This window comes from Leuresthes tenuis, unplaced genomic scaffold, assembly GCF_036924035.1.
Source record: "Leuresthes tenuis unplaced genomic scaffold, fLeuTen1.0.hap1 SCAF_12, whole genome shotgun sequence".
In the NCBI taxonomy this organism is placed as follows: domain Eukaryota; kingdom Metazoa; phylum Chordata; class Actinopteri; order Atheriniformes; family Atherinopsidae; genus Leuresthes; species Leuresthes tenuis.
The window spans coordinates 8,650,085-8,668,558 of NW_027325366.1; the positions used below are offsets into that span (position 1 = coordinate 8,650,085).

The following is an 18,474-nucleotide window of genomic DNA, read 5'->3' on the forward strand; positions in this document are numbered from 1 at the left end:
GACTGGGGAAAACGAGCAACAGCTGGGACCTGGAAAAGAGAGAGCACCACACACATGCACCCATTTCAACTGTATGAAACACCTGTACAAGCAGTTTGACTATCTTTTATGAAACAGTCAGTAAGAGTTTGCCTGTCATCAACTTCTGACAAATTCTGAATTTTAATTTGATCCTTCAAAAAAGTAATTTTCTGTTGATCAGATATACACCATAGCAACTTTTTTGTACAGCTTTAAGGTAAGTGTAATGCAGCTTTGTCAAATACCCAATCAACGAATTGTTCTTTACAAAAATACTTCCATAAATTATTGCTTGTGAAAACACTTTACTGTACTGTCCACAAAGCAGATTAAAGCTTTAAAGGCAGGTAAAAGTTCTAACCATATGTAAACATAATGCACAAACACCACCATCCGTCTGGAAAACTGTTCTGTGATTCAGACAAATCAACAAATAAGATAATTTTTTGGAATCATGGAAGCATTATTGTCAATAAAACTGGCAACTTGTACACTTGGAAATACACTATCAAGGCTGAAAGATATATATATATGTATATATATATATATATATATATATATATATATACACACAAGTTTTAGAACAACACAAGGTACTATCCAGATGTATTTTCAGGAAAGTCCTTGACTATTTCAAGGTAATGCTTAACCACATGTCACAACAGGAACAGTAGGTTCAAGATTCAAGAGATTTATTGTCATATGCAAAGAGAGAACATGGTGGTTTTGTCAATACAATTCAATTCTGAGTAAAACACAGAACAGAGATCAAATTGAATGGAGCAATACAAAAATAACAGTAAAAAAGTAAAAGTAATATACAACATTTTGCAACAGCATGACTTCATAGTGAAATTCTGAAGTGCTGAACTGAACTGACCATTCTGCATTCCAGATCTTTCACCAATTGAAAACACTGGGTCTATCACAAAATACTGTTAGGCTGGTAGAATCTTATATCAGATAAGAATGGGGAAAATCTTCCCATGCCAGAGGTCCAGCAACTGGTATCCTCGGTTCCCAGACATTTGTGGACTATTGTTAAAAGAAGAGGGGATGCTGCACCATTTTTAATAATTCAGTTGCTGCCATCAAATGCAAGATGAGCTACTGTTTTTCATAAACTACTAAAATGTCACTTTCAACATTTGAAATACAATTTTTTGTGTTTTGATGTATATAATCATTAAAACTTTTTTTCCTACATTTCATGGCATCCCAAACTTTTAGGGTTTGTAAATTAACTTTTGTTGAATGTTGCCAGGTCAGGACTGCCTCTGAAAGCATTTGTGTTTTATGTCTTGTCTCAGTGTTTGAGTTCTGCATCTGTGTCTTTTCCTTATCTAAAATACATATCAAAACAAAGCTAACAGTGGCAATAATATGAAGGACTAAGACATTTCATTATTTTAAACTAAACTTATCAGTCCACTCTTCTTAAAAACTATTGGATTATATATCAATTCTGTGTTGCTGATATCTTCACTGGAAGCCCCTCATATCAAATTACCTGTATTTTATGAATTTTCACCAAATGACTACTAGAAGTGATTTCTCTTTGCAGTGTGGAAACTGTAATGGGCAAGAATAAAAGAAACCAAATAATAAACATAGATATGTCATAAGCTTATTTCTGCCTGACTTTAGTAAAATAAACAGATAAAAATAGATTTATCTCACCTGTCCTAAATAGTTTTCATGCTTACATCGGTCTTCTTCATTGTGGCAAAAGCATTGAAAGGAATTGGCCTCCTTTTTTTACACATTAGCAATTACATACATTAAGCACTCGCATGGATGTATTTATCTGGCTTTGAACTCTAACTTACTTTTTTTGCAGAGGGATTATCCATTAGAAATTTTGGGTAGGAAGGAGCACCCTCCACAGGAAACGTCAACGGCAAGCTTCAAAGGTTCAACAGCCTTACTTGTTGAACTGGAAGACAAGGTAGCTGAAGCAGCTGCCAATGTTCAAAATGCTCAAAGTGAGGTAAGAATAAATTAATAGATAAATGTGTATATATGTATATATATATATATATATATATATATATATCCTGTCCTTTCTTCTGTTTTCTTTCAAGGTGTTTTACATAGAGAACAGGATTGCTGCTCTGAACGCTGCTGGCACACCCGGGGATAAAAGAAGAAGGGTAAAATCATTCAATTTATGCTTAAATTTCAGTCAGTTCTGTCTGAATGGCACTGACTGAAATGATTATATCAAATATTTGCTTGGTAGTTAGATATGTATTGTGTGTAAAAGGCAAACAATATTTTTACTGGGGATATACACGGAGCCAAAGGGATTCTGTTGGCACATTCATTCAAAAGGATTGGAACATAGTCTTAAACATGGCACTCATTTTATGGCCCTACCCTCTCTTATTAACAACCATAATTAAGATCATTCATCTTTTCTGAGCTGGTCTGCCTTTCATAAATGTTTGTAACAAAGTGCCAAAAGAAGCTAACTGATCATATGTTTTCCCTTATTCTGACATTTAAACTTTTTTGTCTTTCTATTTGTTTGCTGCTTTGGCAATCAACAGTCAGCTATTCCAATCCAAGAAAGAAGACTCTCCCACAACTTTCCCACAAGTAAGAACCAACACTGCTTCCCTTGAGCTTGCTCCCTAGAGCCTCCCAAGTGACTCAACATCTTAACCTTGTTAAACTTAGGGAACATGATGATCTACTTTATGAACTGGTGAACACTGTGTCCTATTATGCTATGGCTTTAATTTTCCCTGCTGGAGAGAACAGACTCAGATTTTCTTCAGGGAGCGATACCACAGGCAACTTAAACTTAATACTGAGTCCATGATTATTGGGCAAACTGTATTCTTCAAAATCAATTTTATTGTTGAAGAAATACAATCCCCTCAGTTAATGCTAATTGTTATTAAATCTCAAACTTGAAAATTTAACAGAGGAGAAGTGAGGTTTTCTTTCCTATGGGGAATTTATAAGTGAGTACAGTTATTGAGCAGTTATTAGTGTTTCAAGTTCTTGGGCAACTAAATTATAGAAAGAATATTCCCCAACAGAAATAGACCAACATTTGGCCTTACAGAAATATTCACCGTTATTTTTCACTATTATTCACTGTTCTTTTCAACAACAGTCATAATTCATCTATCAGTGGAGCCTGTGAATTTTTTGATTTGTTTATGATAAACTTTCATTAAAGCAACAGTTACAACCTCCCAAATGCTGTTCAAAAAGATGCAATCTCATCCCTCATAAATCTCATGTTTGAGAAGAACCTACTAGTTCTAGCCAAGATTAAAATCTGGTGACACAGGTGGCAAGATGATTATTCAGTTATCTCTGTGGCCTTTGAGATATATGATTGGGCACTGTCCTGCAAATAATAAACCTCTAAAATGCTCCAGACTTCTTCATGTACCGTGACTTGAGAAAAGACGATTGACGATTGATGATTTCTTTACTCCAACAGTGATCTGGCCACTGGCCTATTCATCTGGTCTTTCAAAAGTCATTCTCATTTCATCTGTGTCTTAAACCTTAAACCTAATCTATATTTCAGCAGCAGATCTTGATACATCAGTTCTCATTTCTCAGTTTCTTTGCCATTTTTTAAAAATCGTGCCTTTTAAATCTATATTTTGTCCCATTTCTCCTGAGTTAATAAAACTGCACAATAATTATATGTACCTTGGTATAAATTACAATGAAATGTGTAAGAACCAATTATTAAATTAGACTATGGACTTGCATGATAAATGTGTGCACAGTGTAAACAATTGCTCATGTCAGCCAGTGAAAAGGCAATTTTAAGTCACACTTGTGGACTTGTTCATTATCTCTTAAACAGCAGTTATTGAGGACATAATGTGTCAATTCAGTTTCCCAAAGATAGTCTCCTGTTAAGTTTATTGCCACTTTCTTAATTTTTTTTTACGAAGGGAACTGCAATTTGATTTCCTAACTATGCTTTGAAAATATAGAATATAGAAAATATAGAACATGCATTAATGAGGCAGTTGCTGTATATTTCCAGACCAGGTGGACGGGTTTGTAAGAAACTCCCTCTACAGGGGCTCCCTGACACAAATGAACCCAGTGGCAAAGCCCAAGACGGGGGCTACCTGTGCGGTATGAACCCACTCTGCGGTGCTGGTAGTTCACTTCCAAAATTACAGAACTATCACTTGGGAAAATAATTAATCAAAATGAAAAACAAATTGTATTTTGGCAAACATATTTATAGCAATGTATGAGAAGATTTATTCCAGATTAAAGAGGCTAAAGATGGGTTTATGTTTTGTGAATAATACCAGGCAAATTGCATCTGCTTTAGCATAGAAATGGGAAGCAGTGGGTGTAGGCATCATTTCCCAAAATGTCCGTTGTCAAAATTATAAATGAACTCTTCATTCATTGCTCAAACAAGGCTTTGACTTCTTTTTGCGATGGATCTCCTAATGATTGGTTTCCAATAAAGCTTTTGCTGTGGCATAATGTCAATATAGATGTTGTGTTGAATTCGGGAAATTACCCAATACTAGTAATCTTAACTATTTGTTAAATCGTGTTTAAGAAAGGTAAAAACTAAATCTAAAAGCAAAATCTAAACCTGCATATTGTTATTTTCATGTAATGTATGCTTTTACACAGCACTACTCCTCCATTTTGTACCATATAACTCATTAAGATCTAGTACAGTGACAGGATGCTTCAAATGTGCGTACCTGTACTCTAGACATGAGCACAGGTACGCATATTTGATGCATCCTGTCACATCTCCATCTGCTCACCTTGACAGAATTATCCTCATATTTGCAACCTTTTAAAAGTAAGGTAGGACATATGACACAAGATAGGAAAAAATAAACACTGAAATTGTAATTTGTTCCATAATGTCCCATGATAATATTGTTAATTTCTTGCTACTTTTCTTCTGCCAAAGTAATCTACAAAAGCGACATGATGACTCACAGATTTGTAATTGTTAGCATGCGCATTATATGGAACAGTGATTTTATTGACCCAGTCAGAGCATCAAATGGAATTGAATTATTTTTCCTGTCTGTTTCTCTCTCTCTCTTCTTGCAGAAACCAGTAATGACACAGGGCTCATAAGGAGGAGGCTAAGTATTGTGTGATGAGGACTTTTTTTCATCACCACATATATGGAGTAAACAATTTGAAACACACTGGAAGACTCAAGACAATGTCTACTCATAGATTATTGTCAAAGAATCAAAAACGCTGGAACTGTTTCAGTTTATATAAAGAATTGAAAAAAGTGTGCTTTCGTTACAATTTACTGTGCAAGATCCATAGTATACACTATACATGATATGCACTCATTCTGATAGAGCTAGTGGTGAACTTGTGATTTGCAGACATTAACATGTAAGTAAAAGTATTTACCTAACAGGTTATTTAAACATGTTATGATATAAATTAAAACATTTGTTTCAACCAGTGCAATAACATTTTTTTTTTCATATCTTTATTTACAACTAGTCTTACAATGTGAGATGTTTAAATTGACCTAGTATAATTAGAATGATGTTGAGTGAGAAAAGCAGGTCTAATATTTGATTGAAATCCTTAAAGGCATATAGATTTTTTTTTATTTCTATGTACACTGTATTGAGGTTCAAGTTCTAATTATATTTATATTAGATTTGTGAATCATGCCATGTAATCAATAATTTTCTGTTTCAACTTCTGAAAGTACAATTAAATATTCCATTAAAAGCTATTTGAACATATCACTGTCATGTTTGTTTGTTTTTTTAGGTTTTAAGTTCCTGGTTTAGTCTTTAGTTTTGCTATGTTTTCCTTAGTTTCTCTTGCCCTGCCATCAGCTTCACTTACGTCATCTGTGTTTCTCCCGTCAGCTGCCCTGAATCACTAATCCCCCTCCTCAGTATTTAGTTTCCAGGTTTTCTCATGCCCACTGCCAGATCCTCACCGTCATTTGTGTTTCAGGTCTATCTTTGTCAGGTTTTGTCCATGTCAAGTTTATCAAGTTTTTACAGTCATAGCCACGTTTTGTTTTGTCATGTTTTGGGGTTTTTTTGTAAGTTTTTCATAGTGACATTTTAGGTTTTTTGTATTCCGGCTCAGTCGTGCTTTGTGTTGTTCTGTTTTTAAATAAATCAAGAGTTTTTCTTTGAAATATCTGCGTCCGGGTCCTACCTCCACCTTCACCACATATGGCCAAAAAGTGGACACGGCAAATATTGAGGCTTTTTGGAAGTTGGTCGTGCCCTCTGGGTCTGTTAAGGGCGAGAAACCAGCGCTCTGCAGAAACTGGAGGTAACAAATGACCTTTTGGACTTCTTCCAACAGAAACCAGCTGACACGATGAGGACTGACTAGGAGGGTCAGTTGTGCAGTTCTTTGGATTGGAGCCTGATTTAGCCAGCCAAGGGGTAACACGGTCTGTATAAGAGCACTGAGGTAGGTGGGAGAAGATGTGGAAATCTCTTTGTGGCCTAGCATTAGTGATTTGATTTGATGCAAGCAGCTAAAGGTAGCCAGGGTAGCTGAGTGAACAGAAGAGTGACATCTGCCCTTTTAGGGGGGTCGAAAACCAGATGAGCAGCTGTGTTCTAGACCTATCCAACACAGCAGAGGCTCGGCAGTCGCCGTTGACCCTCGAGCAGGGAGTTACCTTGCTAGTCACCCAATTCCAACAGCTGGTGGCCACCGCTCCTACCTTGGCTCCAACTCCCCATGCTCCAGCTCCGGGTTTTTTCACCAAGCTCTGCTGCAGAGCCCCGGGTGGGAGTCCCAGAGCATTATTCCACGGATACCGAGAGCTGCAACCCATTCCTGACTAACTTTTCCATCCGGTTTGCCCTACAGCCCCACATCTTCACCTCAGAGGTGGCGAGGGTTGCCTTCGCCATCAATCATCTTACTGGCACGTCTGTGGGGAACAGCCGAATGGGAGAGGGACACACCAGCCTGCTCCTCCTTCCAGGCTTTTGTTAGTGGAGCTTCATAAAATTTTCGGACATGTTTACCTGGGCCCCAATGCCACCGAAGGACTCATGAGCCTGAGGCCGACCTCCGTACTCAGGCCCGTCTTAGCGACTGGAACTCTGCAACCCAGTGCAACGCCTTCCTCAGTGGACTAGCACCAGACGGTCATCTCCTGGGGACCATCACTCATCAGACCACGCCCATCTACATGCTCCTGTACAGCAACCATCATGAGACCATACAGTTCCACATCCTAAAATCACCTCACCTCTCGCTCATCCTTGGCTACCCCTAGCTCCATCACTATTTCCCTCACATTGACTGGGTGATTGGTCCATCCTGGGGTGAAGTTCCTCCTGTCACCAGGTCTACCTCAGACAAGCTACTGCACTTCTGCCAGCTCCAGTTCAGTCCCCGACCTGTCTGAGGTGCCTGCCGAATATCACGACTTACAGGTGGTGTTCAGCAAGGCGAAGCCTACCTCCCTGCCTCCTCATCGGATCCATAGCCCTCCTGCCCGGCACCACACCTCCCAAGTCTCCCAACTCCCTGTCTGCACCTGAAAGAAAGGCCATGGATACATGGATACATACATTAACGACGCCTTGGCTGCCGGGATTATCTGTCCCTCCTTGTCACCCGCTGGGGAAGAGTTTTTCTGCACTGGACAGAAGAACGGGGTCCCTGAGGCCCTGCATCAATTAAAGGGGCCTAAATGACATCACTGTCAAGAATCGTTAACCCCCTCATTGCTTCAGCCTTTGAACTGCTTCAGGGGGCTACAATTTTAACCAATCTGGATCTCCGCAACGCCTATCATCTGGTCCGGATCCGGAAGGGAGCCAAGTGGAAGATGGCCTTCAACACGCCCACTGGACACTATGAGTACCTGGTCATGCCCTTCGGCCTCACCAATACCCCGGCTGTTTTCCAGGCTCTCATCAATGACGTTCTGAGAAACATGCTTGATCTTCTCCCGGTGCAAGGAGGAACATGTTCATCATGTTCAAACTTTGCTCTAATGCCTGATGGAGAACTCTCTGTTTGTGAAGGCCAAGAACTTTGAGTTCAAAGTCTCTGCTGTCACCTCCTGGCCCATCCCCGATTCCCGGAAATAGCTGCAACGGTTCCTGGGGTTTGCCAACTTCTACCAAAGGTTCATCTGGGGGTACAACACCTTGGCTGCCCCACTCACCGCTCTCAAGTCCTCCAGAGTACCATTCTCTTCCTGGAATCGCCGATACCACGTACTGGGAATAAAAACATCTTAAAAAACAAACAAACAATAAAAAAAGGTTAGCACCGTCGCCTCACAGCAAGAGCGTTCCAGGTTCAACTCCCTGGGGCCTTTCTGTGTGGAGTTTGTATGTTCTCCTCATGTACGCGTGGGTTCTCTCTGGGTACACCGGCTTCCTCCCACCGTCCAAAAGCATGCATGTTAGGTTAATTGGTGTCCCTAAAATTGTCCTTAGGAGTGAGTGTGATCGTGTGTGTGGTTGTTTGTCTTGTTTGTCTCTGTGTGGCCCTGTGATGGACTGGCGACCTGTCCAGGGTGTATCCCGCCTTTCGCCCGATAACCGCTGGGATAGGCTCCATCATGACCTGACCTATGGATTAAGCGGGTATAGAAAATAGATTGATGGATGGAAAAATAAAAAAATATCAGTATTGGAATTCTAAAGATATCTGTCAAGCTGTCATGGTAAACTCCACCAAGATTCATCCACATGTATAAAATCATAATAGAAGGGTGCCATTTAATCTCTGTTTTTTAATGTTCTGTTGCTCTTGTGGCTACATACACCAGTGAAGAACTATTGCAAGTGTTCTGTTTTCTTTGTTGTTGGGGTTTATTTGTTGTTTTTTTCAGGATGGCAGCAAATATGCTGCAAAGAAAGATGCACACTGCATAACTTTGAAAAAAATAGACACTAATGAATAACTAAACTTAATGAGTAATTCATTTCATTTTCATGGTGTGCCTTGCCTCTTTCCCAATGACAGCTGGGATAACTCGGCAAAGTTTAAAATTATGTAACTAACTAATTGTTTCTGGTCTTCACTCGCTTTATTGATGAGTGGAAACCTAACTCAAATCACTAAATACGAGGAAAACAACATTTGACAAAAATACACAAGATGTCTGAGGCAGTATTTGCTTTCTCTTCATCGACCCAGCTCAATATTTTCTTTGTACAGCTTGCACAGGAACATATAGCTATAAGTGAAAACAGAAATTCTGCTGCAGGAAATAGGTGTTCTATTGTAAAATGAGTTACAATCATGAACCTATAGACCTGAGTAGAATATAGTTTACCTGTCTGAGATATACCAGAAAAAACATAAGGTGTATCCAGAAAAAGTTTATTATGCTTCAGAGAAAAAAGTAAATCTGTTTTATGGGGGCAAATCTGAATAATCATCCATAAACAATGATTGCATAATTTCTTGCTGCCAGACAGCAATTTCTCTCTCATTTCTCTCTATCTCAAGCCAGGCGCGGACTGGTAATCTGTGCGTTCTGGAAAAGTCCAGAACTTTTTCCTGGAAAAGTCCAGAATGGCCGTCAGGTCTACGGCCGTCGACCCTGTTCAATAACCAAAATTTTCAGTCAATCAACTACCAACAGGTGGCGCTAGGTGGCGCTTATAGGACAATCGTTATTCTGTAGGTCTAAAAGCCAACAAAGAACACTAACGTCAGTGTCTGTCAACAGAAAGATGGCAAAATGGGCCTATTTGGGGGGGGGGGGGGGGGGGGGGGGGGGGTCCAGGGCCGTTTTTTGGTGGCAGTCCATCCCTGTCTCAAGCCTATAAATGTACTGGTTAACTGGAGATTTCGAACTCCATTAGTATAGTGCTTTTGAATTTGCTCAACTGAGAAGGAGCACACAAACAGTGGACTGTTTTATCTAAGATCAGCTATTCTCCAACCAAAAACAGTGAGTTTTTATCTGAAGATTCCTCAACTCAGAGTTTACTGATATTGTTAAACCTACTTTCTGGAATGAGCCTCAGCTCTACTGGTTCGGCTCAAGTTGAGCATGTAGCAAACAATGGGTGGGATCCCACAACATGGGTGCACTTACTCTTTAGGCAAATACACAGTGATTTACATGATCTCTTTGGACAACAAAAACATGTCATTACCTCAAAGTAGCATCCACTAATTTCTGCACACAAGGAAGACTTCAGTTCCTTGCAACAAAGAACTTTGCTTCAGTCTTTAAGATAATTCATACACAATATTTTTACAGCTCTGTAGTTTCAAATGAAGAAATATTTAGTTGACTGAGTAAGATTTACAAACTTGTAATAACAAATAAATCATTACATTTTCATTTTTAAGGCATTTCATTTATTAAGCATGATCTTTTTTGTTTGTTTGTTTCTGTGAGGCACACAATCCAAGGAGGCACCAGTAGTCCCTCTAGAGCCCCACAGAAGCTTGGTTTCAGTCAGCATACTTATGCCTCTTTTCCAGTGGTGACTACTCATGGAAGAGACTGGCCATGTTTTATATCATAAAGTCATAAAAATCCCCATTTAGAGCCATCCAACAGACAAAACAGCTGTGTGTATGAAGAAAAAATGAGAAATGTTGTACAAAGAGCAAGTGACTGCAGGGAAGAAAGGTTGCTCTATATGGAGGCTCCAGCTGTTCAGCTGCACACAAAAAACTTTAAAAAGTTCATGCCAGAGGAGTGTTTTAAAAGTTTGAGTTATTTATGATTGTTGTTGTCAGGTCAGGCAAAGTTTAATCCAAAGCACAGCAGTACAAATCATTAGGCAAGTAAGATAAGTTCAAGATTTCAGCAGCTATTTAACATGCCAGATTAAAGACAATGTGTGTGTATGTGAGACAAAGTGCTTATATTGAGTTTATATCTCATCGTGTATGAACATCTTGCACCACCGACAGAAGCAAGGTTTGGAATGTACCAGAGTTCATAACTGAACTATTCCAGAATTGTGTTCAGACTGATGATGAATGTGAAATTAATCAATTTATCTGAAACGAGCCAAAGGTTTTATATATGCAGATAGATTGTACACACATAAAAGAAACTATTCCAAAGTTTACATAGGAACATATTGTATCTTAAAACATATATGTACACATACACACATGTTGACATTTTAACCAATCTTAAAATGTGGATATAGAACAGATAAATGCAAGCTATTTTCCCCGTGTTTCAAGATGTTTTGTTGAGCAAAGGCACACAGTAGCCCAATAATGTAACTTCCCATTTTATTTTACTTGAGGTAGTGAACAGGAACTTGGTAGACTGATGGGTTGGGATCAGTTGCCTCTTCTTGAACATCAAGACAAATTACATGATTTGTGGATTTAGAAGGAGTGAGAATAAACACTGTTTTAGTCACTGAAGAAAAGGTGGATGTGTAGGAAGACAGCAGTTACTTGGGAGTTTACCTGGACAACAGACTGACCTGGAAATGCAACTCTCTGGCTAGTTACAAGATGGGACAGAACAGACTCCAATGTCAAAGTAACAAAGTTTACTGCAAATGTTGGATATTTGTGGTCAAGAGTGCAATTTTCTTTTATCAATTGTTTTCTTCTTCTTCTTTTATGCTGCATCAGAGCCAGGAATTGAAAGAAATTGGAAATAAAAAAGACTTTGTTACAGACTGCGTTGGAGCCCATAGAACTGATCAGCATAGTCTAACTCCAAAATGTGCAACAGCTTTTTTTGATCCACTGTACAAAACATAGCAGTTTAACAACATATTTTGGGGCAGCTTTTACTTAGGAGATGGGGCAGTCATCTGCCAAACAGAAGGTCAACAGTTTAATTCCCTTCCCTAGACCACATCCCTAGTCCTCTGAGTGTGCCTCTGATATATCCATCAATGCATGAATGTGTAAATAAGGCAATGCATTTTTAGGATTAGACATTAATATATACATGGATGGTAATAAGAATTACAGAAGAAAAAAAAGCTCCATGGTTTGTCTTAAAAGTTAAACACACTGCCCTGTATGAACTGGCAAATTAAAAATTTACCATCTCATACTTTCTGCAACTTCATCATGAAAGTACAGTGATACTATACGAGAGACTGGGCTGATGTAATTGTAAAAAGGCTATCTATGTGCTGCTATGTCATGCAATATTATATCTACATTGCTGTAGATTGTATAGCTATTCAGTCAGTGGTAACCGTAGTTCAGGAGTAAGAGCAGTCATCTGCAAATCAGAAGGTAGCTATTTAATTCCAGGTTGCCCTGGACTACATGTTAAAAGTATCCTTGGGAAAGACACATAATCCAATGTTGCCTATGATGTGTCCATCTGTGTGTAAAAGTGTGTGATAAAGAATAAAAAGCACTGTATAGCCTGTAAGACTGTATAGAATAAGCCGTTCTGTATGAGTGAATGGGGCTTTTAAGGTAAAAGTGCTCTGAGTGGTTAACTATACAAAAGAACATTATATAAGTACAGTAAATTTATCTTTTTTTAAACATAGTATAAGCTCTGTAAGTTTTTAATGCTGCAACTGTCATTTTAATCAAAAGAGCATTTTTAGTAGGATTGTGGGGAACTACACACAAGTCAACTGTTCGCTTGAGTTTGATCTAATGGAAATAGAAGCAAGGTAAGACAAACAGAATGAAGATAGCTGGTATTGGTTCAGCATCTAAAATGGATGAAAACTAGAGGTGTTTGAGGCTCATTTACACAAACAGGAAAATTAGTGGATCAGAAAACCAATTTGAGATCAGAAAGTGGTGGGAATGGATAGTGCTCTGCTGAACCGATTATGATAAGAAAAATGAAAAAAATTTAAAATTAATAACTTTCAAACTGAATTTGGCAGTGAGATAGAGCAACCCGAGAATCCATTACTTTGCTAATCTAAAACAAATCAGAAGATTATGCATTGTTGTGTATTGGTTTTTATAAGCAGCAAAAAAAAAAAAAAATAAATACATAATTCAATTGGATTTTTTAAAACTATTTTATTTTTGACGCATTGACATCCCATTAGTTTTGTAGTTCAGCTTTAAAGACAACTAAGACAATCATAGAAATGTAAAAAGACATCCAACAATACAAGCAATAACACAGATCAGGGCCCAACTTTGCAGCAGGATGCAAAAGGATTGAACAAATCTTTATGTTGCTGATCCACAAGTTGTGTCTCCTGCCACTCTGAAAGGCCTCCTTGTTGTTCCCCAATGCACTCATACACTCTGTGGACTGAAACTTAGAACAGTTACAAAATATCTCACATTCACAGCTCTATTAAACATGAGCATGCAGATGTTTCAGATGCCAGGAATTTAAACTGTGAAAGAAAACTGAAACTGTATTTAAACTAAACGCAATAGCCATTTATGTTTATGTTTATGTTTATGTATTTAGCAGACGCTTTTATCCAAAGCGACTTACAAATGAAGATTTAACAAGCTATATAAAGCTAACAATAAACTACATAGAAGGAACCCACTAGTCTGACTATGTCAGAGGTGACAGAGTAGAGATAGGGTGTAGGCATAGAAAGAAGTGCAGAAAGATAAAGTGCAGAGATAGAGGGGGTAGGGAAGTACAAGGTAAGTGCTAGGATAGGAGATGCTCTCTGAAGAGCTGGGTTTTCAAGAGCTTCTTGAAGATAGACAGGGACGCCCCTGTTCTGGTAGTGCTCGGTAGGTCATTCCACCATCATGGGACGACACATGAAAAGAGTTTGGATTGTCTTAGGCGTCGTGTAGGCACTGCTAGACGACAATCCTGGGACGAACGGAGGGACCGAGTTGTGACATAAGCCTTTGCAAGAGCATGTTGGTAACATGTTGGTAACGTTGGCAATTTTGGTAACTACTGTCCTCTAGTGGCACACAAGTTGCCTGACTTTAGCAGAATATCAAGCAGACAGTCTTCTCTGGTATAAATCTGGAAAACACAGCCACTATACACCTCTGATCAGTTTTATTAAACTTACCCACAGCTAGCAGCAGCTCATTGACTTGCTCTGCTGTCAGGGCTGATGTCTCTATGAAGAACAAATCCCTGTCATAGGCCAGACTCTGTCCTTCCTGTAGTAAGTAAGTAGTAAGGAATAAAAAGAGTCAAGCCATTTGTAAATAATTTAACATTGCTGTAACTGTGAGTCTGTGTCTAAAATAGAAATTCATAGTGATAGAAAAAAATATTTATTTTTCTGTATGTTAACAAACTTACCTGCACTGACACTTGCCAATCCTGAGCCAGATCTCCCTTGTTGCCAATGAGTCATATGACTTTAGATCCTGGAATGTATTGTTTCTTCAGCTCTTTGAGCCACACTTGAGCTCTGATAAATGTTTCCTATCGTGGCACAAGCATTCACAATAACCAGCAGTGACACATAGACTACACAAGTCAAAATAACATAAGTAAGGTCATATCCACTGTCAGGTGTGTGTTGCATTACCCTATTGCTTATACTGTAGACCAAAAGTGCTGCGTGGGCCCCCCTGTAGTACAATGGAGTGACACTGTGGTATGTTTCCTGCCCTGCCATGTCCCATATCTCAAAACGAAGTGTGACGTCACTCAGATGCACCATTCGTGTCAGGTAAGCACCTGGGGGAGCACACCAGAGGCACGGAATTTGTTGGGTCCAGAGAGGGACAACTGGCTGGAATAGTTTTTATGTACCTTCAGATCAGAACATGTACACAATGTCCTGTTACATTTCACTGCTCGATTACTATATATTTGGTTTTGTTAATGCATACCAGTTTTAAATTTGATGACAGCAACATTTATTTATTTATTTTAAAGTTGTTACAGGCACACTGTGTTGCATTAGCATTTTCTTAACACTATGCAAGCTATTAGGAAGAGACAAGGTCAATCATTCTAGTATCAGACTGAAACCAAATTTATTGTAAACTCAAATGCACAACTGTACTTTTTGACAAAAATATCTTCACTGGTCCTTAATAGATAAGTACAAAATCACAGGGAAAACAAATCCAAATAATGAGGCTGGGTAGTACAGAGGAAATTGCTAGAACCTTCACTGGAAATCAGACAAGACAAAATGGCAACAGATCAATGAAAAAGAGTACACAGATAATATACACAGATGAAGGATAAGGAAGCACAGTTTAAATAAATTAGGGCTGGGAAGTTAATTGCACAGGAGGAAAACTTGACTGGACTCTGAAACGAAAGATAAGTAATAAGAGGATAAGAGGATAAGTATTGAATAATGAATACAGGAACATGAGCGTTTCTGGATGCAACATCTACTTTTGAAAGTGAGATGTCTTCCCAGAACTGCTTAATACACAATTTCCACTGCTTAACAGCTCAGTGCCTCTTTTGTCATACATTTAATTTAATCCTGACAAAATTATCTGAATGAGGCAGGCCAGTTTGCACTTGTGCTCGTTTACTGCAGATTGAGTGTACTAAAACCTGCTGAATGTTGTTTTACAAATTCAGAATTTTAAAAACTGCATACATTTTACAAACATTAAAAAAGTAGAGGAAGGTTTACTTTTACATTTTTGAAAAAAGTCTGCCAAGTGCTATTTCCTGATTCCTGTCTGCATGCTAAGCTAAAATCACAGTGTCTGGATCATAGTTATATTTAGCATAAAGACAAAGCTGAATCATTATTTTTGGTGTTCTTCATAAAATGGCAAACTAATTCACCCTGATAAATCTTTAAATGATAAGATATGTTCAGCATTACAAAGTGTTCTATGTGACACAATTACTGCAATCAACAGCTCAGTGCGTCGTTAACTCACAGTACTCACATGTACTCTTGAACTGATCCTTGCTAAATCTCAAACCCAGACTGGATTTTCCCACACCAGAGTTTCCCAGAAGAACCATCTTAACCCTAAGGGTCCACACTGGTCTGCTCAAAGAGTCACTACAGTGCTGAGCTCCTCCTGATACCCTTGGGAGACTTTCCCCCATGGAAAAAAAAGTTGTTCACTCCAAAATAAGCAGAAAAAAAAACAAGGTGGACAAATTACAAAAAGTGCAAGGGGATCTCCAAGTCCTCGTTCATTAAAGAAGTTACAGCTACTAAAAACTTTCCTTTGGTGTTAGAGTCTGTGGCTGTGCCAGCCTTATCTTGAAAATAAAAGTAATAGCTAAGGCAGAACTTGTAGGGCTATGAAAAAAAAAAGATCTCACTTCCTCACACACTCTTTGTGTATGCATGACCCCACACAGGTTACAAAGGGACAGATATACAGAAAATTACTATATCAGCTCCAGACACCAACCATCTGAGTGTTGACACAAAGGGTTCAAGAAGAACAGGAGGCGTGCGTTCAGTTCTCGAATAATATTTATTTTTAAAAAAAGAACTATACTGGCAAAACCTGAAAAAAGAAAAAGAGGACTGTCATACTGTCAAAAGACAAGTCCAAATTATTTTATTCCACAATGCTGAAATAGTTAAAACTACAAATATACAAGTAGTAAATGACTTCACAACATGAAATACAATAAAAGCTGACATAGCTACAACAATTTGGCAGGACAGGGTACTTACTGCAGGGAGATTCTATCGCAGACCCCAATAGAAATCACAACGTGTGCACACCGGTCACTATAACCCCAACTTACACTGCAAGGACAATCTAACCTACAATCCAGTGAAGTGACCAATACCCTTCACACATACCACACTGCATGCAAGGAGGGGTGCATATCCCACAACAAGGCTACTGCCTGCAGATTGTCCCTCTGCCTGAAAAACAAGAGACAAAATACGCTGAGATTCAGTTGGTTTAGTATCACCACAGAGACACAATTTTCAACTATTGCATATTACCTCAGCTCTATAGTCAGTAAACACATTAGCCAATAGCATTGGCGAACTGGCTGAGGCAAAGCAGCAGTCTGGCCTTAAATCTGGTTCAATATGGGGCTCTGCTGAAAAAGCGACACAATAGTTGATGGGCTCTCTTCTGATTTAAACAGCGAAGAAGGAAGAGCTGAGTCTTTTCCAAAATGAGATGATTATATATCATGTCAGTGATGTCTACAGTTTAATGAAAACTAAAAAAAATCACTAACACATACCTTTTCAGCACAGGGCTACAGAGCATACTCAATCTGGATCACCCAGGACAGTCACACCATAATCAAATATACAAGATGCCTCATCAGTTTTCCCATGAGGCAATATAACACATCTTTCTCCTTCAATCTCCCTTACCTGCATGGACACTACAATCCTGTCACACAACCAGGCCTCAACCAAAGAAGCACTAATTGCCCTAATCTGTCCTTATAAAGGCAGGGAGCTGTCTTTGGCCCCACCTGCTTTAAATTTAGATGCCAGCCCTCACATCTGCAAATAAAAACAGAAAAGGTTATGGGGGAATTCTTTTTTTTTTCAAAGTTTGGTGTTACCTCTCTGATTATGATGCATATGCATGTTCTTACTAATCTAAAAATAGATAAAGAGAAGTGGTGAGTTCTCCCTTGTTGTGTACACACAGTATATGACAGGTTCTGTGCAAACTGCAGCTGTTTGTTTTTTTTACATCCTCTTACATGATGTTGTTTCAACACAGGAGGGCAGCATTGTATATGTTGTGTTTATAACGTATTTTAGCACATCCACTTCACAATCTTTTAGGGTTCTATCTGTTGATCATTCCTTTGATATGGCATGGTTTGGTAAAACCAAAAAATCCATGTCATTACAATATGACCTGACAATGTTTCAAAGCACCTATTGCTACATCAAGAAAGTTTTATAAATATGAAAATACCCATAACTGTTTAGTTGGGTTGAGTTCAGTTGATTTTTTTGAAGAAATGTCCATGGGTCGGTGGCGTAGTGGGTTAAGCAGATGCCCCATATACAGAGGCTATAATCCTTGCTGCAGTTGGCCCTGAGTCAAGTCTCGAACCAGACGGCCCTTAATGCGTGTCATTCCCCTTCTCTCTGCCCTGTTTCCTGTCTTTCTCCACTGTCCTATCCAATAAAGGTGTTAAAAGCTCAAAATAATAATAATAAAAAATGTCCATGATAGTCACCATTTATTGTTTTCATGTAGTGAGGTGTGAAGTTCATGGGGGTTCCTCAGACATTGTTGAAGAGGATAGTTCTACAGCCTTCTTACAAATCACTTTAGCTCATCAGTCACACTATCACAATATTATTTGATCAGCTATGATCTGCTGTATACTAATGGTACAGATATGTTTATAACAGGTCAAATTTGGCTGTAAGTTAATTTAGTTGAATATGCATCCAATGAGTAGCTCAAAGCCACAGATTTGCTTTAGTTATGGTTATAAATCTGAAAGATGTGTCATACATTTTACATGTCACTTTGATAAAGTGCTTGCCCTCAACTGCTCCCATTGCACAAGCTGCACATGAATTCTAACAATACATCATCTCACTTTCTTCAGAAAGAAAGGCATGGCAACTGTTCATGTGCCTCATCAGACTGGCCTTTGTCATAAAGTTTGATGAA

General features: G+C 38.7%; 1 protein-coding gene and 1 pseudogene across 1 annotated transcript in view; one reads left to right on the forward strand and one right to left on the reverse strand.

Annotated features, from left to right (window-relative positions):
- Positions 1 to 5,216, forward strand: part of mlphb (melanophilin b) — a 69,152-nt gene extending 63,936 nt beyond the window's left edge. Inside the window, exons 12-16 of the mRNA XM_072397620.1 lie at positions 1,862 to 2,011; positions 2,106 to 2,174; positions 2,574 to 2,622; positions 4,049 to 4,143; positions 5,104 to 5,216. Of these exons, the coding sequence (XP_072253721.1) occupies positions 1,862 to 2,011; positions 2,106 to 2,174; positions 2,574 to 2,622; positions 4,049 to 4,143; positions 5,104 to 5,130 (390 nt within the window). The 3' untranslated portion in view covers positions 5,131 to 5,216. The remainder of the gene's footprint in view (positions 1 to 1,861; positions 2,012 to 2,105; positions 2,175 to 2,573; positions 2,623 to 4,048; positions 4,144 to 5,103) is intronic.
- Positions 5,217 to 12,980: 7,764 nt separating this feature from the next.
- Positions 12,981 to 16,024, reverse strand: LOC140319014 (ras-related protein Rab-5B-like; annotated as a pseudogene).
- Positions 16,025 to 18,474: the final 2,450 nt, after the last annotated feature.